At 39.6% G+C, this 25,896-nt stretch overlaps 1 protein-coding gene across 1 annotated transcript in view; it reads left to right on the forward strand.

Annotated features, from left to right (window-relative positions):
* LOC124616722 (piezo-type mechanosensitive ion channel component) overlaps positions 1 to 25,896 on the forward strand; it is a 684,203-nt gene that overhangs the window by 315,578 nt on the left and 342,729 nt on the right. The window contains exons 17-20 of the mRNA XM_047145082.1: positions 6,824 to 6,942; positions 7,309 to 7,451; positions 17,564 to 17,740; positions 19,172 to 19,304. Of these exons, the coding sequence (XP_047001038.1) occupies positions 6,824 to 6,942; positions 7,309 to 7,451; positions 17,564 to 17,740; positions 19,172 to 19,304 (572 nt within the window). The remainder of the gene's footprint in view (positions 1 to 6,823; positions 6,943 to 7,308; positions 7,452 to 17,563; positions 17,741 to 19,171; positions 19,305 to 25,896) is intronic.

Genomic DNA, 25,896 nt, shown 5'->3' on the forward strand with positions numbered 1-25,896 from the left:
AAGGTGGGGAAGGCCTCTTCCACATGGGTTCCAGCCTTTCTTTCCTTTAAATATCCTGTATCCTTCATAATCCATTAAATCTTCATCTGTAAATCTGGTTTCCTGCAGCGCACATATTTGGATTTTATATACCTTCAAGACTTTGGTGAGCTGCTTCAGTTTTCCCGGCTTCAAGAGCGAGTTAATATTTAGGGTTCCAAAGGAATGTACGTTGTTTTTCTTCAGTTTAGAGGATTTTGAATTTCTTGAACGACATGGTGCTTCAGGCTCTTCAGAATCCTTAGGCCTGATTGTGCTGCTGTTAGCGGCGGAGGATTGGTTACCTCCTGGAGTAGTTCTATCTAGAGAAATTGACATCATGCATAGTTGTTTGAAATTCAGGGGGGAGATGGCTTTTTGGGCCATTCCGAGGTTAAAACTGGGATTGTAAGTTCCAGAGTGTGTGTTCAGCCGCTCCTAACATGGAGAACAGACGCTGTTTGTAGCCGCTCCTCTAAGAGTTCAGACGCTACATTTCGTTAGTTTTTGGTCCGCCCTGGGTATTTGATTTCCCCAGTACCACCTATATCTAGGAGGCGTTCCCCTATCCGCCACCTGGGGAGGCGCCCGATGGGGGTACTAACAACCCTACACGGGAATAATAATAATAATAATAATAAGCTCCTTCGACAACACAGTGAAAACAGTTTGGATCATAGTAAAAAGTGGGACAGGAAAACTGAAATGGGAGTATGAAGAAATTAATGTTAAAAGACAGTCCTAAGTTGAATAATCTCTTAATTGGCTCAAAAACGATGTGTTTCACAGAGCAGGCCATCATCACGTTGTATTTAAACCTTTCAAAGTTTACAAAATCATTTTTTAAAACATACTTCCGCCATTTGACTGTTAATTATTCATTTATTGTACACAATGATTAATGTCAAATGGTGGAAATTCCTTTAAAAAAATTCTATGTGACTATGTTTCCCCATTAAGGAAAGATCGTATGGCAAATAATGTCTCACCACATCTTAAGCCTTGTTGGCTGTTATGAACTTTTTCAAATATTATAAGTTAATATTTCACAAGCATTTGGCTTCGCTGCTATTACAACCCAGACACAATGTTTACCAAATTTAGTTACAGCCAGTAAGGCCTAAGGTGTTTCTGGACCTGATTCGCCAAACTTTGATAGGTTTAAGAAGAACGTGATGATGCCCTACCCGGGTGAAACACATCATTTTTGAGCCAATATAAAGCATTCTGCAACATAGGACTGTCTTTTAATATTACTTGCAATAGAGTAGTGGAAAATCCAGGATTTATTGTGACAGTATTATGAAAAGGATAGTTGCTCCTCACCATACAGCAGAGATACAGAGTTGCAGAGAGGCACAACAAAAAGACTGTCAGAAAGTAAGCTTTCAGCCAACAGGACCATCATCGGAAGCAGACAAAACACACACACACACACACACACACACACACACGCACGCACGCAATCTCTGACTGCTGAGGCCAGACTGCAAGCAGCAGTGCATGATGGGAGAAGCAGCCAGGTGGTGGGTGTGAAGAAGATGCTGGGGAGGGGAGGGGGAAGGATGGCAGGGTAGGGGTTGGGGATGGTAAATTGCTGCTTTTAGGAGCATACAGGGATGAGGTGGAGAGAGGGTAGAGCAGTAAGGTGCGATTGGGATGTTGGACGGAGGGCAGAGGAAAGTGGGAGGTAGCAGAAAAGGAGAAAATAAAAGGTCCGTGGGTGCGTTGGTGGAATGGGAGCAGGGAAGGGGCTAGGTGGGTAAGGAAAATGACTAATGAAGGTTGAGGCCAGGAGGTTATGGGAATGTAGGATACATTGCAGGGAGAGTTCCCACCTGTGCTGTTCATAAAAGCACAGATGACACCAACTGTGAAGCAATAATTGAAATGAAGAACATTGTGTTGAGCAGCGTGCTCAGCAAAGGGTGGTCCAGATTTCCCAGGGTCGCAGTTTGTCGGTGGCCTTTCATGCAGACAGAGAGCTTTTTGGTTGTCATGCCCACATAGAATGCAGCACAGTGTTTGCAACTTAGCTTGTAGATCACATGACTGGTTTCATAGATAGTCCTGCCTTTAATGGGATAGGTGATGCTTGTGACTGGACTGTAGTAGGTGGTGATGGGAGGATGTATGGGGCAGGTCTTGCATGTAGGTCTATTATGGGGATATTAACCATGAGGCAAGAGGTCGGGAGCAAGGACAGTGTAGGGATGGATGACGATATTGTGTAGGTTCAGTGGGTGGCAGAATGCCATTGTGGGCAGGGCTGGAAGGATAGTGGGTAGCACATTCTTCACTTCAGGGGATGTTGAGAGGTGGTTGAAATCCTGGTGAAGAATATGATTCAGTTGTCTCAGCCCTGGTGGTACTGAGTCATGAGGGGGAATGCTCCTCTGCAGCCAGACGGTAGCAAATGGGGGAGAAGGTGTTGAGTTTCTAGAGGAATGTGGGTAGGGTGTCCTCACCCTCAGTATACATCAGAAGATGTGGTCAGTGAATCTGAACCAGGTAGGAGGTTTGGGATTCTGGGAGTGTAGGAAGGATTCCTCTAGATGGCCCATGAATGGGTTCATATAGGATGGTGCCATGTCTTCAGATTTGAGGTACAACTATGGGCACCTGCATGGTACTATTCTATGCCAACCTATTCATGGGCCATTTAGAGGGATCCTTCCAGCACACACAGAATCCCAAACCCCTAAGCCAGTTCAAATTCATTGATGACATCTTTGTGATGTAGATTGGGGGTGGACATCTCCTAACCCATCAAGAGCAGTGAATCCTGTCACGTGATTACAAGTTAAGCTGCAACCACTGTGCTGCATTCTATGTGGGCATGACAACCAACAAGATGTCTGTCTGCGTGTAGCCAAGAAATATCTGAACCACCCTACTGCTGAGCACAATGCCCAACATGACGTTCTTTGTTTCAATGACTGGTTCACAGCCTGTGCCATCTGGATACCTCCCATCAACATCAGCTTTCCTGAATGCGCAGGTGGGAACTCGCCCTGCAATATATATGTTCCCATAACCCTCCCAGCCTCAACCTTTGTTAGTTAGTTTCCTTACCCATATAGCCCCTTCCCTGTTCTGATTCCAGCACTACGCAGCCCTCTTTTCCACCAACACACCCACGGTCTTTTTACTTCCATCCTTTTCTCCTATTCCTCCCCCCCCCCCCCCCGCCCCCCTTCCAAACTCTGTCTAGCCACCCAACTGCACCTTGCTGCCCTACCCTCTCTCCACCTCATCCCTGAATGCTCCCACAATCAGCACATTACGGTCCCCCAACACTACCCTGCTATCACTCTCCTTCCCCATTCCAGCTTCCTCCTTACCCCCACCACCTGGTTGCTTTTCCCATCAAGCGCTGCTGATCACAGTCTGGCCTCAGCAGACAGAGACTGTGGTCATGTGTGTGCGAGCTGTGTTTGTGTGAGTGATTGTGTTTATGTTCATTTCTGATGAAGGTCTTGTTCACCAAAAGCTTATTTCCTGAGAGTATTTTTGGTGTGCCTGTCTGTATCTCAGTACCTTGGTGAGTAACATTTATCCTTCTCATAATACATGTAACTACAATAGAAGTTTGCTGTACTACCACACCAGAATAGACTGGAATTAATTTGATGAAGAAATTTCTCAAAGAATTAATAATCGGCTCACCAAAGGTAACCACAAAATTGTAGACTTTTTGATAACATTTTTCGTCATTAGAAGATAATTTCATTTTAAACACATTGTTATTAGATAGTGTATCGATTTTATGAAAAAGCATTCTAAAATAAATTTTCTTGTGATAATGAAGGCGTCAGTAGTATTATAATAAAATGTTGTTCCGATGAATACAAAGTTACTTACTCAATTAATCTTTCATAGTAATATTTTCCCAGACATACTTAAATGTGCTGTTGTCAAGCCTCTTCACAAAAAAAGAGATGCAACATAAGTAAAGAATCACAATCACCTTCATATTGTCACCAGTACTTTCAAACCAAGGTCATTGTGTACATTTGAGTTCACAACCAGCACTGATAAATGTTCTCAGTAAAAAAAAAAAAAAAAAAAAAAAAAAAAAAACTGTCTACTGAACAACCTACTTTTATCTTAACAGACAATATACTGGAATCAATAAATCAGAAATGATTACCACTGGAATTATTTTGAGAGTTGGTTAAGGCTTTATATTGTGTGAATCATGATGTCCTCATGCAAAAGTCAAAACTTTCTGAAGTATAAGTCACACACTTTTACTTGGCCTCTCTGAGATTAGTGGAAATCGGCTGATTTCATGTCACTACAGAACATTTAGGCTTGTTGCCAACCTTAGTTACACGATAGTACTGTGGGCCATAAGTGTAAGTAGCCCCTCTGAATGTAATGTTGATCTGACCGTAGAGATTGTTAAAATTATTTACAAAGTTGAGCGAAGCGGCTGCACCTGGTCCATCTAGTGACTTGCCATCAACTTTTGTGCCACTTTTGCGATACAGTAATCTGTGACACATTCGTTTTGTCACTTTTGCGATACAGTAATCCGTGACACATTCGTTTTGTCACTTTTGCGATACAGTAATCCATGACACGTTCATTTCTTTTATAAGCTGCAATACATAAGCTGAATGCTCTGGGTGGAGGAGGCGGTGCTTGTCTCAGCAGGCAATGCGCTAAGGGCTGGTCCTAAGCTTACACTCCCAGCAGTCTCTACTCAGGACCCAAGTAAAAGTGTGCAGTTGGTAGTAGACACAACAAATTTGTTGTTTTTGACTTCTCTACCTGACAGGAAACACAGCGCATCAGTCCCTGTTGACCATATAGCAGCAGGTACTTGGAAATTGAAGCACTTGTAAGTGGTAAACTGTAGGCTCTTTTTTGGTTCCTCTATTGTTTCTGATATTCCACTTTGCTTTATTGGAAGAGTCGATGTTTTTCTTTTTGCTGATGATGCCATAGGAATAGAACTTACTACCAGTCTTCATACTGAAAATGGGGCTAATGTATATTTGAAAATATTGACAATTGGTTAAAGGCAAATGGATTACCATTGAGTTTTGACAAGACTTAGAATATGCTGTTCTCATAGAAAACCTCACAAAAATAGTCTACTCAAATAATAAAGTGCAAGAAGTAGCAAGTTTTTAGTTCATGGGGAAATACAAGCTGACACACGAAAAAGTGGCCCCAAGTACTGGACTGCTCATAGTCACCAGCCAGTTGTCATCTATTGTTTCAAAGCTGTTGTGACTATGGTTTTTTATTGTCCATATGAAAGTCATTATGACTTGGTTAAAACATAAGAAGTAAATATCTCAGCAAGATGTAGCCTCTTCAAGAAAGAATCCCAATAATGGAGGCGTATGTGTCTACGGGTTCATTTAAGGAAACATGGGACTGTTTGCAAAAATGTTTCCTCATATTTCCAACCAGCAAACAGTGGTATACTGGATTTTGGACAATGTGGTGCACTATAGAGTCAGTTGCAAGTGCAAAAAAGAATCGAGCCCTGTCCGTTCGTACACCTGCTGTAATCACGGATAGTTGAACACAAACGATTCAGAGTCCAAAGAACTAAACAAGTAAATTGTTGCAACAAGTGAACATTTTGCGTTGGTCTTGTCAACATGTTTAATGTTGGATGCCCTGCTGTATTTCATAACTGATGAAGCCTGGTTCCATCTGACATTACATGCAAACTCCCAGAACACCAGATACTGGTCAACATCCAATATGTTCATGTTTGGGGGAGGGGGAAGGAGTATGGTGTGCCATATCAGCAAGTGGGATTGTGCGTCCTATATTTTTTGAGACAGCACAACTGGGTTTCATGTGTGGATCTATTCTGAAAGAATGTAGTCCATGCTGCCTTTCTCAAAAGATATAATCTGATAAATTTTAAAAGATTTCTGCTACTACTAAAAACACAAAATTTCCTGAAGTTTTTTATAAATGCCCACACAGTAGTACTGCAACTAATTACAGTGTTAACTGTTAAACAATGACTAAACTCTCAGTATAAACACAACAGAAGCAATCATGATGCATTCACAGGTTATCCAACATTAGAGACAGAAAATTCATAGAAAATAAACAAGCGAGAACCAAGATCTTTCAGCAGAGGTGTCTGCATGATGTGTGGACATCGCCATATGTGCATCCATTTTAAAAATTCTTGTAATTTTTGGACTTCCTCCAGTCAAATTTCCTCGAAGCTAACTTTTTCTTGTTCAGAAAACTATAGTGAATTTTTTAAGAGAAAAAATTAAAAATTAGTTTTTGACACTTATTCATGTACTAGTCCTCTTAGTGGAACATAAAACTGTGATCGCCCTTCCCACTTCTTCTATTTGTTGCATTCATTTCACTTAGTGTGAGGTAATCTTTTCACATGAAATCTTATAGGTGTCATTTTTGCAACCAAAAAATAGTTGCAACTCCTTAATGCTTTTATTAATTTTTAATAGTGTTATTTTATTTGTTAAACAACTGTGTAAAAATTATGGTTTTTGTCACTGGGAATCTAAGCCTCTGGGGGTGAGAGGCCAATTTCCTTGGAATACCTAGGCCCGACTGTCAATCAGTATTTTTGTGCATAAATACTGCTGATAAAGAATAGCAGAACTTTAACTATTTGAAGATGAGATATACCACATCTAGAAGCTTCTAATATGTTAATAAAGTTCCTAAATCATTAAACTATTAAAAGCTTTGTAGCTACTCATGGGTAATAGTGCTGCTTTTTGTTTTCAAAGTGTTTCATTGAAGGGTTGTTTTCAATTTTTTTTAATATTAAATTTCTGTGTAGGGCAGCTACACTTAATTCAGCTCGAACTAGCCGATCTGGAGATGCTTCAGGAAGAGATATTTCACTTCGTGAAGAAGATACTGATGAAAGTTCAAGGCCAGATGATGCAAATGTCAGAGGTAAGTTGTATTAATGTGTATTAAGTTTTTAAAATGCATCAAGCCCATTCAGAGAGCTGTCATTATTCCATCCTGAATTTTCCATTGTTTGATTTAGTCTAGATGTAATTACATATATTCCATACCAGTATGAAGTTCCTATTGCCACATGTCCCTCCTGGTAGCTGTTCCATGCCACTCTTTCCACCTTCTTTGTTATTAATGGCATCATCATCAACAACAACAACAACAACAACACACCACTTTCCAGCAGACCTTTACTATGGATTAAACAGTTGTGGCTAATAAAATTTCAGGATAAGCCATTTCTCCTTTTTTAACATTGATTTAAAGCACAGAGACTAGACAGCTGTCATCTTGTTTCAGGTACTTCTTTTTACAGGCTACAGCAGCTGGGAATGAAAGGCAAGCATTTGATTGAAAAAGTGAGTGACTTTATGTGGCTGTTCCTGGAGATGCATATACTCAAGATATTGCTGTTGTCCATCATGCTACTGGGTGCCTATGATGTATGTAACAATTTTGTTTTTAATTTTTAATTCATTTTCTTTTGCTACTATAAAGTATGGATGAGTTGTGTAGATATTTAGTATGAAAATGATATATTTCAAACTGGGAAAGAAAAACCCAAGTACAGCTTGATAGAGCTGTCTTACTCACTGAGCGCTGGTGTGTGATTAAAAACAACAGTACACATTTGATCTCATGGTTTTGAAATCAAAAGTTCATGTTTTCATTTCAACACATGAGGAAAAAAGGACAGATGAATGCAATTTTAAAATATTCAAAAGCATTTTTCATAAAATTATTCTTTTCCACCCCACTTTCTTGAAAAATGATATATCATTCATAACATCTAAAAGATTTTTGATTCTTTTATTATTTTCCATTATGCTTATGTAATACTGAAGTGTAGTAGTTCTTACTTTCAAAAGCTAAACATCCTGTGTACAGTATCAGTTAAGAAAATGGCTTTATGTTACACAGGAAGACCATTTGTTTGTCGATGACTGATTTTGGACTGTTTGTCCAGTGTCAGATCATCCTGAGGGATAAAATACAGGAGATTTACAGTGTATCATTAAGGTTTACAAAATGACATTACATTAGCAGCTTAGACTCTAATACACTAATAGTGTTCCAAACTGGGTACTATGCCATAAATGTAAGTATTGCATTACACAGATTGTACAAGTGGAAAATGGCCACGAAATCGATAAGTGCAATAACAGAATGTGGCCTCTACATGTGCTCATCACCAAAAGAGTGAAAACTGCGTCTAAGTGCTGCCCACAGCTTCCACATGACCAAGGAGGTCACTAGTGGTGACGTGCATGCAAGGATTGGGACATTTTATTATAACCAAACAAAGTATGCAAAATCATACATGAAATGCATTCTTGACAAGTTGTTTGTGGAATACACAAATAAACATATGAAACATTAAGAGTCCGGTGATGGCACATGGCATATTTTAGAACATCGGACAACAACACTGCATAACAGGGTTTGTAAATGGTACATCATAAAATTGCACAATTAATAAATATATATTTCTGTCAAGTTCTTACAGGTACAGCACTAAACTTCATAAAATATAAATAAAATATAAGTTCATGAAGTACCAATGGCGCCACGTATGACATCCTCTGAAATTGTTGGGTAGTGAAATAAAATATAAATAACATTCAAGCACTAATGACACCACACACAGTGTCTTCCAAAGCCATCAGGTAGCTATGCCACGGAAAGAGCTTTGGGAATTTTAGTACAAGTAATTTACAAATCATTGGTACGATATTATCATGACAAAAATAACCATTTAAATAAAAATTTATTAAATACAGCTATGATCTACATGTAGCAGATAGAATTGCATCACATCTAGCATATTCTAAGACCACTGCAACATGACGTAAGATGGGTTTTATGCCTTCATCGTTACTGGGTGATCAGAAGAGTGCTGTTTGGTGGCGGGTTAACAGATTTATTCGAGTTGGAAGAGCAGGTGACATTGGAGATCTGTTTATGGATGAGCTGGATACGATTTTGTCTGTGAATAAAGGTTCTGGTAAGCTTGAGCTTATTGACATATTTTGACCACTCCTCCTTTCCACTGCAAATGTACTGTACATTTGTGGTGAGGCTGTAAGGAAGACCCATGTCAAAATGTAATCGAAGACAGTGTCAATATCTTCACATTGTCCAGGGATTTTGTTACTTGATTTTGTTCTGTCATTAAATATTTAATCGCTTACAGGTGCCAATTCATCATCTACTGTGTTCCTGTCCTCTGTTTTACTCAATCGTTGCCTAACACTTTCTTTGAAAATATCAGCAACCTTTGACTATTTCAGTTTTTTCAGTTTGTCTGGGTTCCATTCCTTAATTCCCTACCTTTCTGCAGCTTCTTCAGTTTTAATCTGCAGATCATGACCCATAAAGCATGGGCAGAGTCCAAATCTGCTACAAGAAATATTCTGCAGTTTTGAAGCTCACTGCCACACAATTATATAATCTATTTGAAACCTTGTGGTGTCTCCAGCTCTCTTTCACATATACAGCTTTCTTCCGTGACTCTCAAAGAAATTGTTAGGAGTGATTAAAGAATGATCTGTTCAAAATTTTGTTTGTTTGCTTCCCCTTGCATTCCTTTACCTACAGTCCATGCCTCCTACTATTTTTTACTAATCTTCCTCTTCCTGTTATTAAATTCTAGTCCCCTATCACAATTAAATTTTTGTCTCCCTTACAGAACTGAGTGTTGTTCTTTGTCTCATCATACAGTCTTTCAGTCTCATCATCCGCATAGCTAGTAGGGGTATGCACTTGTACTACTATGGAAGGTCTTAGCTTTTTGCCTGTCCTGACTATAATCATACATTTACTACACAGTTCATAGCACTTCACATTGTAGGCTGCTCCTCATCTTTAATTAAAAGTACTGGCAGTAATTTTTCTGTCCAAAATTCTAAGCATTGGACTTGTTGGATCTGACAGCACAAGAGGCCAACATGCACCCAAGATATATGTGCCAGATTATGAAAATTCCTGACCATGAGGCTACTGACACATGTCCTATATGTCTCTCGTATCACTTGGTGATGTTAAGACAGATTTAATAAACTCTTGATTTCTTATACTTTAGACAAATGTAAAATGTTCTTACATATTTATTCTCATTTGTTATACAGCCACAGTTATTTACTGAACACCATTTGATTCAAGTTCGCCATGCTGTACTTTGTTGACACTGTGGATTAAGTGCCATATTCTGAGTAATGAAATATCCTCAGTTCTGCTATTAAAAGCCCCTCATACACTCCTGGAAATTGAAATAAGAACACCGTGAATTCATTGTCCCAGGAAGGAGAAACTTTATTGACACATTCCTGGGGTCAGATACATCACATGATCACACTGACAGAACCACAGGCACATAGACACAGGCAACAGAGCATGCACAATGTCGGCACTAGTACAGTGTATATCCACCTTTCGCAGCAATGCAGGCTGCTATTCTCCCATGGAGACGATCGTAGAGATGCTGGATGTAGTCCTGTGGAACGGCTTGCCATGCCATTTCCACCTGGCGCCTCAGTTGGACCAGCGTTCGTGCTGGACGTGCAGACCGCGTGAGACGACGCTTCATCCAGTCCCAAACATGCTCGATGGGGGACAGATCCGGAGATCTTGCTGGCCAGGGTAGTTGACTTACACCTTCTAGAGCACGTTGGGTGGCACGGGATACATGCGGACGTGCATTGTCCTGTTGGAACAGCAAGTTCTCTTGCCGGTCTAGGAATGGTAGAACGATGGGTTCGATGACGGTTTGGATGTACCGTGCACTATTCAGTGTCCCCTCGACGATCACCAGTGGTGTGCGGCCAGTGTAGGAGATCGCTCCCCACACCATGATGCCGGGTGTTGGCCCTGTGTGCCTCGGTCGTATGCAGTCCTGATTGTGGCGCTGACCTGCACGGCGCCAGACACGCATACAACCATCATTGGCACCAAGGCAGAAGCGACTCTCATCGCTGAAGACGACACGTCTCCATTCGTCCCTCCATTCATGCCTGTCGCGACACCACTGGAGGCGGGCTGCACGATGTTGGGGCGTGAGCGGAAGACGGCCTAACGGTGTGCGGGACCGTAGCCCAGCTTCATGGAGACGGTTGCGAATGGTCCTCGCCGATACCCCAGGAGCAACAGTGTCCCTAATTTGCTGGGAAGTGGCGGTGCGGTCCCCTACGGCACTGCGTAGGATCCTACGGTCTTGGCGTGCATCCGTGCGTCGCTGCGGTCCAGTCCCAGGTCGACGGGCACGTGCACCTTCCGCCGACCACTGGCGACAACATCGATGTACTGTGGAGACCTCACGCCCCACGTGTTGAGCAATTCGGCGGTACGTCCACCCGGCCTCCCGCATGCCCACTATACGCCCTCGCTCAAAGTCCGTCAACTGCACATACGGTTCACGTCCACGCTGTCGCGGCATGCTACCAGTGTTAAAGACTGCGATGGAGCTCCGAATGCCACGGCAAACTGGCTGACACTGACGGCGGCGGTGCACAAATGCTGCGCAGCTGGCGCCATTCGACGGCCAACACCGCGGTTCCTGGTGTGTCCCCTGTGCCGTGCGTGTCATCATTGCTTGTACAGCCCTCTCGCAGTGTCCGGAGCAAGTATGGTGGGTCTGACACACCGGTGTCAATGTGTTCTTTTTTCCATTTCCAGGAGTGTATATGCGATCCACCTGGCATGGCTGTTCTATCTGGACTGACACACTCTCCTGCCTAAAGATATACAAGTGCCAAAACCACCCTTGTCCATATAATGTGGCTTCCCCATCAGGGACACTACCTTACCAGAGCAAAGATGCATTAGGGTAGGTGCAGTCTGTCATGGAGAAGATAGATATCTGTAATCTTTCAACCTTCTTTATTATTTCCTTATTTATTACTAGTCCTACTCTGTGTACCACTATTGGATTTTGTTTTGCTAACACTGTACTCACACAACTAGTAATCCTGTTCTGCTTTCTATTGCACTTCTCTTATTTCCATGTCATCTAACTTTAACTCATTCATTTCGCTTTCAGGTTATCTGACCTACCTACTTGTGTAAGAGATCTAAGATCCCACAATCTGACCTTTAGAATGCCAAATTTATGTTTTCTGATGACGACAACCTCCTAAGTAGTCCCTGCTTGCAGGTCCTAGTGAGAGACTGTTTTACCTCCAAAATATTTTAATCCTCATTAAGCTATACAGTAAAGCATATCCTCATGAAAATATACTGGTTACGGTTTCCGCTTGTTTCCAGCCATTTACTGTATCGACATAGTGAGGCCATTATGGTTAACATTAAAACACCACATCAATCAACCTTTCAGACTTGTTGCTCCAGCAACTATTGAACCAGCAATTGTCTCTCTTCAGGACCCATATGTTAGTCTGGCCTCCTCATAGATACTCCTCTAACGTGGTTGCACCTACAGTATGGCTATCAATGTTTTTCAGGCACACAGGACACCTCACTGTGGCAACTACCATGGTTCATTAACAATTCTGTAACCTTAAATGCTGGATGTCCATGATTTGTGGTGGGAATAAAAATGTAAGAAAGGAAAATATACATATTATATTATGTATTCGATACACCTTTAGCTTTCAGTTGTTCAGTACTACATTGTTCATTCCTCTGTGTTTTCATCTGTGGTTGCAGATGGTTTGAATTCAAGAGAACTATGACTACATTTGAGCTCAGCTGGACTTATAATTGTTGAAAATAGAACCACATACTCACAATAGTTCTGCTTTCTGTGGATGAATCTCCACTGGTTACAAGAAAAGAAAAAAAATTATTATATCTTGGCATGGTTTTCCCATATATACATATGAACATCATCCCCAAATTACCATACATTAAAAATCCACATAAACAAAACTATCCTGGAATTATATCAAACAAAACTGAATTAAATTATATATTAGTTCAGTGTTTAGATTCAAGTCTAGTCTGCAAGTTTAATGTAGAGACTGGGAATGGAAGCTAGTGGCAGTAGTTCTGCCAAGACTGGGTTGCACTTGAGTGGTGTAATGCTAACAAGACTCAGCGCTATCATGATGACTTCAGACACTAACAGTGAGAATAGAGGTGGCAAACTGTGTAAATGCTAATGCTGAGGAGACCTGTCTAAGTACACAATGCGAGCTACCTAGAGACAGGTGTGTATCATACGTTAGATACATGATTAGGACAAAATGTAGAGCATATGATGATGTCTACTTAGTCAGCAGTTAATGTCCTACACTCATTAAACACGAAATCTAACTGAATGTGTTTTCTTGTTAACGCTGAATATCATGGTTGATTAAATTATTTACTCTACAGATGGTAGTTGGATGTGAAAAAAAGGTGTCGTTGGCTGTTACTCTATGCCCCTCTACCAAAATCTGAACTTTATGAGGTTAACTACTTTAAACCTGGAGATCAGCAGATTTAGGTGTCATCTGCCAGTATTCCATGTCAGAAATTGACATTAGCCTCAATCTATGATGTGCCTTTATCGAACTCTTCATTAGCATATCAATAATCTCTTTTACTGCATGACAAAACTGAAAATATACCATACTGGTAGCTTTTATGCTGTCATTGCTACTACTATTTGTACTTCCAAATACACTTGTTTTGGCAGATCATTCAAAGAGCTGATCGAAACAATACCATACTGGTCTGTAAGATCTGGAAGTTCATACAGACTATAATGACATAAAGAAAAAGGGGAGGGGGAAAACACACACACACACACACACACACACACACACACACACACACACACACACACACACACACACAGAGAGAGAGAGAGAGAGAGAGAGAGAGAGAGAGAGAGAGAGAGAGAGAGACTACAGTAAGGTAAAACGTGGAGGGGAAGGTGAAGTGGTTTCCCTCCACATGGTTGTAGAGAGGGGCTGAGATACCATGTGTGTTGTCAAGAATTTTTAAATTTTTAAGTGTCACTGCAGGCATAAATAAAATGACATCACCATAGAATGTAATTGTTTTGCACGCTGAAGAAGAGTAGATACCAGCATCCAGTGTCACATGCAACAAGGTATCTGTACATCTGTATCTATTCTCTGGAAGCCACTGCTAAGTTCACAGCAGAGATACATAGTATTGTTCCAGTTATTAGTGTGTGTTTCATTCCATTCATGTATAGAGCATGGAAAGAATTATTATTAGAATGTCTCTGTGCACTCTGTAATTGATCTAATCTTGGCCTCATAATGTGTACGGGATTGTAGTAATTTCCTAGAGCCATCATTTAAAGGAAGTTTATTGAAATTTTGTAAGTAGGTTTTCTCAGGATAGTTTATGCCTATCTTCAAGAGTCAGCCAGTTCGGTTCCTTATTATCATCCTCCTTGTGACACTCTCCCGTGGGTCAAGCAAATCTGTGATCATTTGTGCTGCCCTTCTCTGTGTATGTTCAATATCCCCTGTGAATTCTATTTGATATGGGTCTCACACACTTGAGCAATATTCTAAAATGGGCCACATGAGTGAGTTGGAAGCAACCTCCTTATTAGACTAGTTGCTTTTCCCCAGTATTCTACCAATAAACTGAAATCTACCACCTGCTTTACCCATGACTGGGCCTATCTGATCATTCCATTTCATATCCCTACAAAGTGTTACACACCAGTATTTGTAAGTGTTTGATATTTCAGTCACAGGTTGTAACTTTTTTTTTTTTTTTTTTTCATTTTGTGAAGTGCACAGTTTTACAAACCTGAACATCTAAAGTGCGTTGCCAGTCTTTCCATCACTTTGAAATCTTATGAAGATCTGACTGAATATTTTTGCAGCTTCTTTCACTCAGTACTTCATTATAGTGTACTGCATTGTCTGCAAAAAGTTTGATTGCTATCAATATTGTTCGCAAGGTCGTTAATATCCAGCATGAACAGTGAGGGTTCCAACACACTTCCCTGTGGCACACCTGAAGTTATTTCTACATCTGATGATGACTCTCCATCCAAGGTAACATTGCTACATCCTTTCTGCCAAGAAAGTCCTCAATGCAGTCACAAATTTCACTTGATACACCATGTGATCATACTTTTCATGATAAGCATAGACATGGTACAGAGTCAAATGCTGTTTGGAAATCAAGAAGTACTGTATCTACTTGACTGCCTTCATCCAAAGTTTTCAGTATGTCATGTGAGAAAAGTGCAGGTTGGGTTTCACATGATCAGTTTTTGGAATCCATGTTACTTGGCATGAAGGAGGTAATTCTGTTCAAGATACCTTATATGTTTCAGCTCAGAATATGTTCTAAGATTCTACAACAAATTGATGTCAGGGACATTGGACAGTAGCTTTGTGGATCGCTTCCACTACCTGTCTTTTAGATGGGTGTCACCTGTGCTTTTTTCCGAGAACTGTGCTTGATTTTTTGTTGAAGCATCTACAATAGATTATAGTTAAAATAGGGGCTACCTCAGCTGCAAATTCAGTATAGAGTCTGTCAAGGATTCCATCAGGCCCTGGAGCTCTGTTTAATTTTAACAATTTCAGCTGTTTCTGAACACCACCGACACTGTCTCATATTTCACTCATCTTTTCAGTGATATGAGGGTTAAATTTAGGCAGTCCTCAGGGTTTTCCTTTTTAGGGGAATATTTGATACTAGAGTTACGGATTTTAGTTTTCACTGTACTGCTCTAAATTTCAGCTCGCGTCTCATGCGTAAGTGGCTGGAAACTAACTTTGGTGCCACTGACAGACTTTCCGTAAGACCAGAGTTTGTTTGTGATTATTTGACACTACTCTATTGCAGTAGTCACTGAAGACAGATCTGTAGACAGACCAAATTGGCTGGTAGTTGGTGGAAATGGGTGTGCAGAACAGTTCAAAACTGGGTTGCTTTTTGATGTGACATGTATACTGTAGGTTCCTTTTGGAATTTTTGCAGTTACTGCAGTTATAAGGTACTATCTTGTAGCCATGTTGAAGATTTATACCAAATACAGAGCAAGTGGGAAAAACATCGTCAGCAAAGTCACAATCCAGATGGAAGTGTGTGTTGAGTGATCATGAAAGACGGTCATTTAAAATTATTGTGATGAAAAAAAGAGAATGACAACTTCAGAAGTCCATATAGAACTGAGTGTCTCACTTGCAAACCATGTCAGCTCCAAAACATACAAAGGGAGTTCCATAAGCGGAGAGTTGCAAAATTAACTGGAATTCCGTAACCTCCCATCAGTGATGCAAATTTCCATAACAGGAAAATGTATGTGGAAGCCATGAAACCAGAACTATGGAGCAATGGAAGAAAGTAATTTGGTCCGATTATTCTTGGTGCACAGTGTTTCCAACATCTGGCCGAGAGTGTGTTCCAAGAGTTAAACAAGGTCGGGGTTCAGATATGATTTGGGCAGCCATAGCATTGCATTCCATGGGCCCCATGGTTACTCTGCAAGCAACATATGATGACATCCTTAATAAGAGTTTAGTGCAGCCATAGTAAGTTTGGGCACAACTATTGCCAATGTTACATTGGTATGTAAGATGCAAGAAATGTAACTGTTATACTGGTTTTGTCACTGTGTCAGCATATTGTTGTTGTTGCGGTCTTCAGTCGGAAGAGGGGTTTGATGCAGCTCTCTACGCTTATCTATCCTGTGCAAGCCTCTTCATCTCCGAGTAACTACTGAAATCTACATCCTTCTGAATCTGCTTTCTTTATTCATATCTTTACCTCTCTCTCTACGATTTTTACCCCCCATCAGGTTGTGCCACAAATTCCTTTGCTCTCAAAGTTCAGTATTGGTTACGTGATAAATCCGTCTAATCCTCAGCATTCTTCTGTAGCATCACATTTCAAAAGCTTCTATTCTCTTTTTGTCTAAACTGTTTATTGTTCATGTTTCACTTCCATACATGGCTACACTCCATACAAATACTTCCAGTAGATACTTCCTTTTGCTGTCCAAATAGCAAAATTCAACTACTGCTTTATCTATCTTATTTTGTAATTTAATTCCCTCAGCATTGCCTGATTTAATTAGACTTCATTCCATGATGCTCATTTTTCTTTTGTTGGTGTTCATTTTATATCCTCTTTTTGAGACACTGTCCATTCTGTTCAACTGATCTTCCAAGTCCTTTGCTGTCCCAGAGACAATTACAATGTCATCGGCAAACCTTGAAGTTTTTATTTCTTCTCCATGAACTTTAATTCCTGTTCCAAACTTTTCTTCTGTGTCCATTGCTGCTTTCTTAGTGTACAGATTGAATAACATTGGCTACAGCCCTGTCTCACTCCATTCTCAACTACTGCTTCCCTTTCATGCCTTTCAGCATACACAACATATTAAAATACTTCTAATCAGATATGATTTTGTGTAATTTGAAAAGCGTTTTAAGGGAACATTACTTTGACACATAATAGCTTGTTGATGAAGTAAAATACTTTATATTCATTTAGTATCTGTGACTCTTGTTTCATCTTAATCAGTTAATATGACTAATGTTTCAACATACACTTGTCAGTTTCACTGCTTAGTCTAGTAAAAAATTGACTTTGTTTGTATCTTTTGCAGGTCTGTGCTTTACACTTCATCCTGGTACTATTAGCAGTCATCAGTTTATCATTTGGGACAAAATTTCAGACTATAGTGGCTCACATATGTTCTGTTGGTGTATCTTGCCTGATACTAGCAAAAATGATATATCAAATAGAATACATAGAGCATGATCTGAATGATGTAAATTGCACGGTAAGAATCTTCATTTACTCTTAATTACTTGCTCTTCTCTCACTTCTAGTTAGTATACCTACCACATACACTAGCTGCTCCAGAGTGTCCAGACACCTAATAGTCAACATTAGTATGCAATGTGTCAAACTTTCACCTTTATGGCGACTTGAACTATGCCAGGGACATTTCCATTGAGATGTCAGAATGTCTGTGGAGAAATGGTGTCCCATTTTTCCCCAAGAGCCATAGCCAGGAAAGAGAGTGATGTTGGATGCTGGGGTCAGGAGTGAAGTTGGCATTTTAACTCATTTCAAAGACATAAGATTGGGTTCAGGTCAGTCCATTTCAGGAATGTTGTTGTCCACAAACCATTGTCTCACAGGTACTGCATTCTTTTGCTGATACAGTCAGTCATCTCTGAACTATTCTTCTACTGTAAGTAGTACACAAGTCTGTAAAATGTTTTCATATCCTTCCATATTAAACATTTTTAAGCTCAGTAAGGAGACCACACCCTAACCATGAAAAACACCCCCAAAGCATACTACAGCCTCCTCTATACTCTACTATTGCTCTATGCATGATGACAGGTAACATTCTCCAGGCATTTGTCATATCTAAACTCATCCATCTGGCTGCCACAAAGTATAGCATGAATTATCACTCCAAATCATTTGCTTCCAGTCATCCACTATTGAGTGGCATCACTCTTTACAGAACATTGAACAATGCATATCATTGACTTTACAAATGTGTGTCTTATGACGAGCTGCTCAACCATTGTACTCCATGCTTTTCAACTTCTTACACTCAGTCATTGTTTTAGCTGGCCTGCTGGTAGTATTTGGAACTGTAGAGTGATTATTTCCACTGATTTCGTGCGACTTTCTACAACCACTTTCTGCAACACCGTGATCCCTGTCTGTCAGTACGTGTGGTCTGCCTGTCTTGGCTTAACTGTGGTTTTTCTTGCATGTTTCCCCTTAACAATCACATCACCAACAGTCAACTCGGGCAGCTTTAGAAGGGCTGAAATGTCCCTGGTGGATCTGTTAGTCAAGTGGCATGGAAGCCACCAAGCTCTCCTGACCAACCCATTCTGTTGTATCTGCTTCTCTATTGACAACACAATAGTTTCCACTTCCTTTTATACTGACAGGCCTGCCTCACTTGACATCTGGTGGTCAATTCTGCATTAAATGATGCTGTCCAGACACTTTTGATCATATAGTGTATGTGCAACGTGTTCAGTTTTTAAAATAGAAGTCTTTGGAAATTGGCAAATGGTGTAGTACAGTGAAAGAGAATTAGGTGATAGTGTTGGAGCCAAACAACAGATGTTCCTTCTACTTTTGTGCTGTGAGTGCATGTGATGAAGAAAACAAAGTAACCTTGTATAATTACTAATTGAACATTTATATACATGTATGTGCACTTTATTTTATACAGGATACAACACCAAGAAATGGCACAGTACCTCCAGGAGAAGAATCAAATTTTACAGCAAATGATATGGACTGGGTGGGTTTTCATAAAAGTAGTGAAGACTTCAGCCTCCCAGAACTTTTAAAAGGTTACATTGGTAAGTATTTCAAATTTAATGTTGTGATATGTTTTTGCATATATGTCTTACATATTTCTGACTAGTGATTTCTACTGGACCTAAATATAGATTATTTTGAAAAATGGGGCATCATAGTAAATATAGTAATGTCTGTCAACAAAGAAAAACATTCAACCCGGACAGAACCACGAGTGTGAAAGCATTCTCACAATACATTTAATCAAAACTAATGACTGCATTGGAAATCATGGGACATGAACAGATATTTGTCTGACAGGTAGGATGATGATCATCTTCCTACATTCTGTGTTTAGGTGTCTTTCGAAATTATCCGTAAAGAGATAAAAATGAGGAAAGGTAAGCAGTCATCTTCAGATGATTGACAATTGGTGCTAAGCAACACTTAACACATTCCATTGGGCCACAGTGACTGCTGTAGTCCCCCAGAAGTTGTACACTTTTCCAATTCTTTGTATGGCTCGAACTTATAAGATGAAGGAGCAAAGCAAAACTTTTTCATTGAAATACATACCATCATCCTTTACCTTTAAATTTGTTCAATGTGTTTTGAAATTCACCACATATTTCTAGAATAGTTATATTTTCAAAGTTAGAAATTTTGAAGGTTGAAAAAAGTTTGTAAACGCAAAACTTACATTTTTATTACAAGATAAATGTACAAAACTATTTCATTGAATAACTGTTTCCACTGAGCAGAATTCGTCTTTGTGTGATACAGCTTGAAACAGTCAGGCAGACATACCAGTGGCTGGTGTCTATTATCACATATGTTCTAGTAATCCATATGCCTCTCAAAACAGAAAATGCAGTATCTTGAAGTATATTTCTTAAACAGTGGACATTCCAGGATGATATGTAACAGTATTACAAAAAGAATAGTTGCTACTCACCATGTAGCAGAGATGCTGAGTCACAGATAGGCACAACAAAAAGGCTGTCAGAAAGTGATCTTTTGGTCAACAAGACCTTTGTCAAAATATACACAAAACACACACACACACACACACACACACACACACACACACACACACTCGCAACCATAGTCTCTGGCAGCTGAAGCTAGACTGCGAGCAGCTGCGCATGATGGGAGAGGCAACCAGGTGGTGGGAGTAAGAAACATCTGGGTCACCCCGTTGCTGAGCATGCTGCCCATCATGACATTCTTCATTTCAGTGATTGCTTCACAGTCTGTGCCATCTGAATCCTTCCCAACAACACCAGTTTTTCTGACTTGGGCAGGTGGGAACACTCTGCAATATATCATATGTATCAAATATAACCCTCCTGACCTCAACCTTCATTAGTTATTGTCCTTATGCATCTAGTGCCATCCATGTTCCCATTCCAGCACTACATAGCCTTCTATTCCACCAACACACCCAGTCTTTTTACTTCCCCCCCCCCCCCCCTCCCCACTCACTCTCCCCATCCCTCCTCTCCTCTCCTCTCGCCCTCCACCCCCCTGCTCTCCCCTCTTTAAATCAAATTTGTCCTTTAAAAGGACATAAACCTTCATCAACTGTCAGATTCTCATCAGAATAAAAACTACTCTTGCTTTTCAATAAAAGTTATCATAAAAATGCCAATTTTGTGCAAAGGAGTGTGGTTTGGTTGCCCCCCAGTGTACATAATTATCATTATTATTCACATGAAACATAAAGTAAATTGACATGAAACCAATATCTGGTCATGATTTGTGTAGGGAAAGATGACTCTAGTATTAGCTCTTTGCTCCAATAGTACTGATATTTCTTTTGTGCATAAGACACATGAGAATAATTATAGCAAAAAACTGAAACATCTTGTGTAGCTTCACAGCAGACCAGCTGACCTAAAGTGATGTGGGAGTTGTTTTATATTGCCTATGCAATTTAGAAATAGTTGATCTTGCATAGATGTTTTCTCCAGTTTTGTGTTTTTTATCAGTCATCAATAAAAAGGCTCCAACAATCAAATTCATTTCTTTCAACATGTAAATTTACTTACACCTTCAAAGACACGTAACTAGGTTCAAACATCATAATTTAATGCCATTGTTGGGTTCTGCCTCATTGTATGGGAGCTTCACACTCTTCTAATTCATCTGATAGCTCATTTCCATTTTCAGAATACTCATTGTTACCAGGAAAATTGGAGATGTGAGTCAGTAAAGCTGTCGTGAATGTAATTGTGATCCCTATTCACACTGACTGATAATTATATTTACTGTCTGTTTCAGAAATACTGACATCGATTTCAAAGCCATTGTTATCAATTTCTATTACAGATTCTTCAAGCAGCCTCAGAATTTCTTCATCAGTCAAACTGTCCCCCTTTTTAAGACAAACTTTTGCAATCAAAACAACTACGGAAGCACAATTTAGCAATGAAAGAGCAGTGAGACACACTCCTGTTTATAATTGAATAAAAAATAGATAAAATATAGTTCCAAACACTTGCTCTTATTTATCTTTCATTGCTAAGTGTACAGTTAATAATTATGCAAAAATGAATAAATGCTCAATACCTCTTTCTTGCTGCTCATTGATGAACTTATTGCTCATAGAATAGTGTAGGTCACTGTAATTAAAACTGCTCTTTCTAGTGAATATGATTATGGTTAACAAAATAATTTGGACATTGCTTACATGTGCTTTATCATCAGTAGACTTATTTTCTTCGAATCGCAGATTGAACTCCCATTGCAAAATAAACATTTAAGAGACTTATTCCAAACAAAATACAGTCCAGCAGTTCATGCTAACTACCTACTCATTTCACCATTATGTACAGGCACAGGGTGTACATCCCCTGGGACAAGTGGGAAGCCTGGGAATTTTTTCATCTGGGAGAAATATGGGAAAAACCTAGAAAGTTTTTAGAGTTCTTAGAGTTTTTCATCATTTTAGTTTTCAGTTAGATTTTTGTAATTTTGGCTGGTAAGAACTCTAATGAATAATTTTACTTTACCTCACTGCTAAAGAATTATAATGCAGCACTAAAACATAAATGAGAGAATAACACCAAAATACAACTTTAGTTGCAAAGTAAGTGTGCCAGTTACAACAACAAAGCACAGTGCACACAAAAGTATTGTGACAACAAACTGCTTTCGATGCGTCTTTCTCAAGGACGTCGTCTTGTTGAGTGTGACGACATAACTTTACATTTCTAACAGGTTGAGGGGAAATATTGTGAATGATGGTTGAGATGAATTACGTTATGTGAGACAGTGTGTGATGAATTTCTTAAGTCACCGAGCATTAGACTCTTTCAGAACTTAACACTGAGGCATTTGGAAAACTTTCGAGCCCAGAAGACCAGCCATTTATGCCAGTATTTAAAATTTTACTGGCACACATGTGTTTCGATATCTTAAAGGTTCACAAATTTCAATGTTAGTTTTTCATATTTATTTTACTTCTTTCACAGATTACAAATTATACAGTAACAATGGAAAAAAGTATAACTATACTTCAAAAAAGTACGAAATGAGTTCTTGAGTAGTTTCACACTTAATTGGCTTTTGTATGCAAAAATTGAAGTCCCAACTAGATGATCCATGAAATATTCAGTGCACAGCCGTGAAATTCGTAATCGTACTTGTATGAAATATTCAGCTGCAGAACTTTAAGCTGTGCTCTTAGATCCTGCGTAACCACACCTTCAGAAAAAAACAGCAAAACATTTTTGCTGACCAATATTATATGTGAAAGCTTAGTTATGCTGTGTGTATAGTAGTTTAACCATTAACTTTTCCTATGTGTGTGATTGTGCTACCTAACAATGATGTTGCTTTTGGCTTACTACATGCTCTGAATATTTGCTGTCATTGGCTGATGAGATCATGCGACATGAGCTGTGACTTGGCTGACTAAAGCACGTTGCAAACTCGATTTCAGTGCTTCTGAAGCTGCCAAGCTGCATTTGGTGGAATTTGTGTTTAACTTTCTGTAATATGAAAATATGCAGTGTAAAGGTTGCCAGGCATAAAAGATCTTTCCAAAATCCATTGTTTTTGCTGGGTTTCATTTCCTAATGTTCCAGGAAGTTCTATGCTGGTGTACAGAACCTTCACCGTTCAAAGGATTGCTAAGTTTTATAGCTCCAAGGGAAAATATATTATCACTTTACATGGAAAAAATGTTCTTTCGCTGGGGAAAAAGTGTATTTTCACCCAGAAGAAAGTGTATTTTTAACCAGGATATCCATGAAAAACCTGGGATGTTTTTTCCTTCACCGTGAGACAGAAATCAACTAACATATTGCAGGTTACTCCATAACTGTCAGACTACACAGTGTCAGTCCAGCAACTTGTTTAAAATTCCAGATACAAAGATGTAATATATTGATGTAATTGGATTTTTCCAAGGAGATACAGATAGTTAACAATTCATTAAGAAAAGCTTCTTTTTTTCAATTTTTCCTTTTGGAATGATGTTGCTTTTGGCTTACTACATGCTCTGAATATTTGCTGTCATTGGATGATGAGATCATGTGACATGAGCTGTGACTTGGCTGACTAAAGCATGTTTCAAACTCGATATCAGTGCTTCTGAAGCTACCATACTGCCTGTAATTAGTTTTTCAAGTCCTGGAGCACTTGGTATAAGCAGGAACATTCACGTAATGGCTCTCTGAAGTATTAAAAGAGCAAATGATTTACTTCAAGCTGTCACTGCTCAGAAATAATGCCCTGTATCATGAAATAACAATGAGGACTGTCATGTTCAAGGATTCTCTGAGTGCCAACTGTTGAGGAAGTGATGACACAGCTGTAGTTTCTACAGACAGCGACGAGAATGTTAATAGATCAAAAAATTGCATTATCTTTGAGGTTTAGACTTTTTCTGGTATTGGAAATCTCTATCTCTCTCCCTCCCTCCCTCCCTCCCTCCTTCCACGGATCGCCAGACAAGTACTTGTCGCTGCCATTAGACTGCCATGTCTACATTCTTCTCGTGACTGAATTTCAAACCTGCACACAAAAACATGTGACGCTCAGTAGGTAGGATTCTATCATCCCACACTAACATCTAAAATATTGTGTGTTGGAGATGGTAGAAGGCTGAGTGGTTTTAGAATTTCCATCAAAATTCATGAATCACTACATTTTGCTACAATTCTACAAATTGTACTCCTGGCATTGTGATCCTTGGGCAAGTAGTTGGTTCATTCTTAATATATTTTGCATTGTATTTCAGTGTAATCATACCACTCCTGTGCTTACCAAACAAATCTATAATGATTGTGCAGCTCCTGATTGAAGCCTTGTTCATTTTTCCAGTAATTTAAACTTCATAAAAGACAAGAACCCTATGAGAATCCTGTCACCTACATTTAAAAAAAAAAATCATCTCCTCCTCCTCCTCCTCCTCTTCCTCCTCCAGTTCCCAACCCTTGGCAGGGTGTGCTTGGAACATATGGATCCCCATCTTTTCCTGTGATCTTCCTACATGTCTCTCTCCGATCTGTTCCAGTCTTCTCCTCTCTTCTTCACAGATTCATTCACTCCAACAGTCCATCTGTACTGTGGGCCTCCTGCCTCCTCGCAAGCTTGTCTTGGTATCCTGACAAATCCTATGCTTTTAACATGCACATACTATTTTAATCTTGCTTTTTTTCTTTGGTGTCTTGCATGGGCCTCTCTCTCACTATTTTTCTCACCATCTCATTTCTTACTCTATCCATTCTAGTTGTTCATATCCTGATTCCTTGAAATTTTCTCCCTCAAGTCTGAGTCCTCCTTACCTACCTCTTCTTCATTACATATGTTTCTGATGCATACATTAATGTTGGAATGTAATTTGCCTTGTATAACATTTGCTTGCTTTTTGGTGGCACATCTTTGCAGAAGTCAGTGTGGTTGCCTTCTCCTTTCACTAATCTCCTTATGGTTCTCCCTCTGTGTTCTGTTTCACTCCCCAGGTACTTGAAACTTTCTGCTCTCTTTAGAACTTGCTGTCTAATACATACATCCATTGCTACTCTCATCTTGTTCCTCATTGTCATGACTACATCACACTTCTTCACATTAAATACCAATCCATACTACCCGACCACTTCCTCTCACATATTAAGTGTTTCATCTACCTCTCCTTATGTATTTCCTCACACTATTATGTCATCTGCAAATACCATCACATTCAAATTTTAATCCCTTATTCCCTCTGCCACTACAATCATTATCTCACTCATAACACAGATAAAAAGTTGCGGGGATAGTGCTCTCCCTTGCTTCAGCCCGCTTCTTTGCTCTAAATAGTCTGTCTTCTCTCCTACTTTTATGCCACTCTCACTGCCTTGATACATTCCCCGTACTCTTCTCGTAGTCAGCCTTCAAATTTCCTTCTCCTTAAAGTTTTCCCAGATCTTGCTTCATTTCACAGTATCATACGCATCTCAATCAACAAGAACACCATTGCTAAACACTCGCCATATGGGGTGCATTGGAAAAGCCCGTGCAAAAATAAAAACTACTTACATGTTTGGGGTAAACCTTTTTTATTTTTCGACATAGTCTCCTTTTAAACTTATACACTTTGTCCAACACTGTTCTAATTTGTTGATCCCTTCCAATAATACGAATTGTTTAAGTCTGTAAAATAGC

Source organism: Schistocerca americana, chromosome 5, assembly GCF_021461395.2.
Source record: "Schistocerca americana isolate TAMUIC-IGC-003095 chromosome 5, iqSchAmer2.1, whole genome shotgun sequence".
NCBI classification, from domain to species: Eukaryota; Metazoa; Arthropoda; class Insecta; order Orthoptera; family Acrididae; genus Schistocerca; species Schistocerca americana.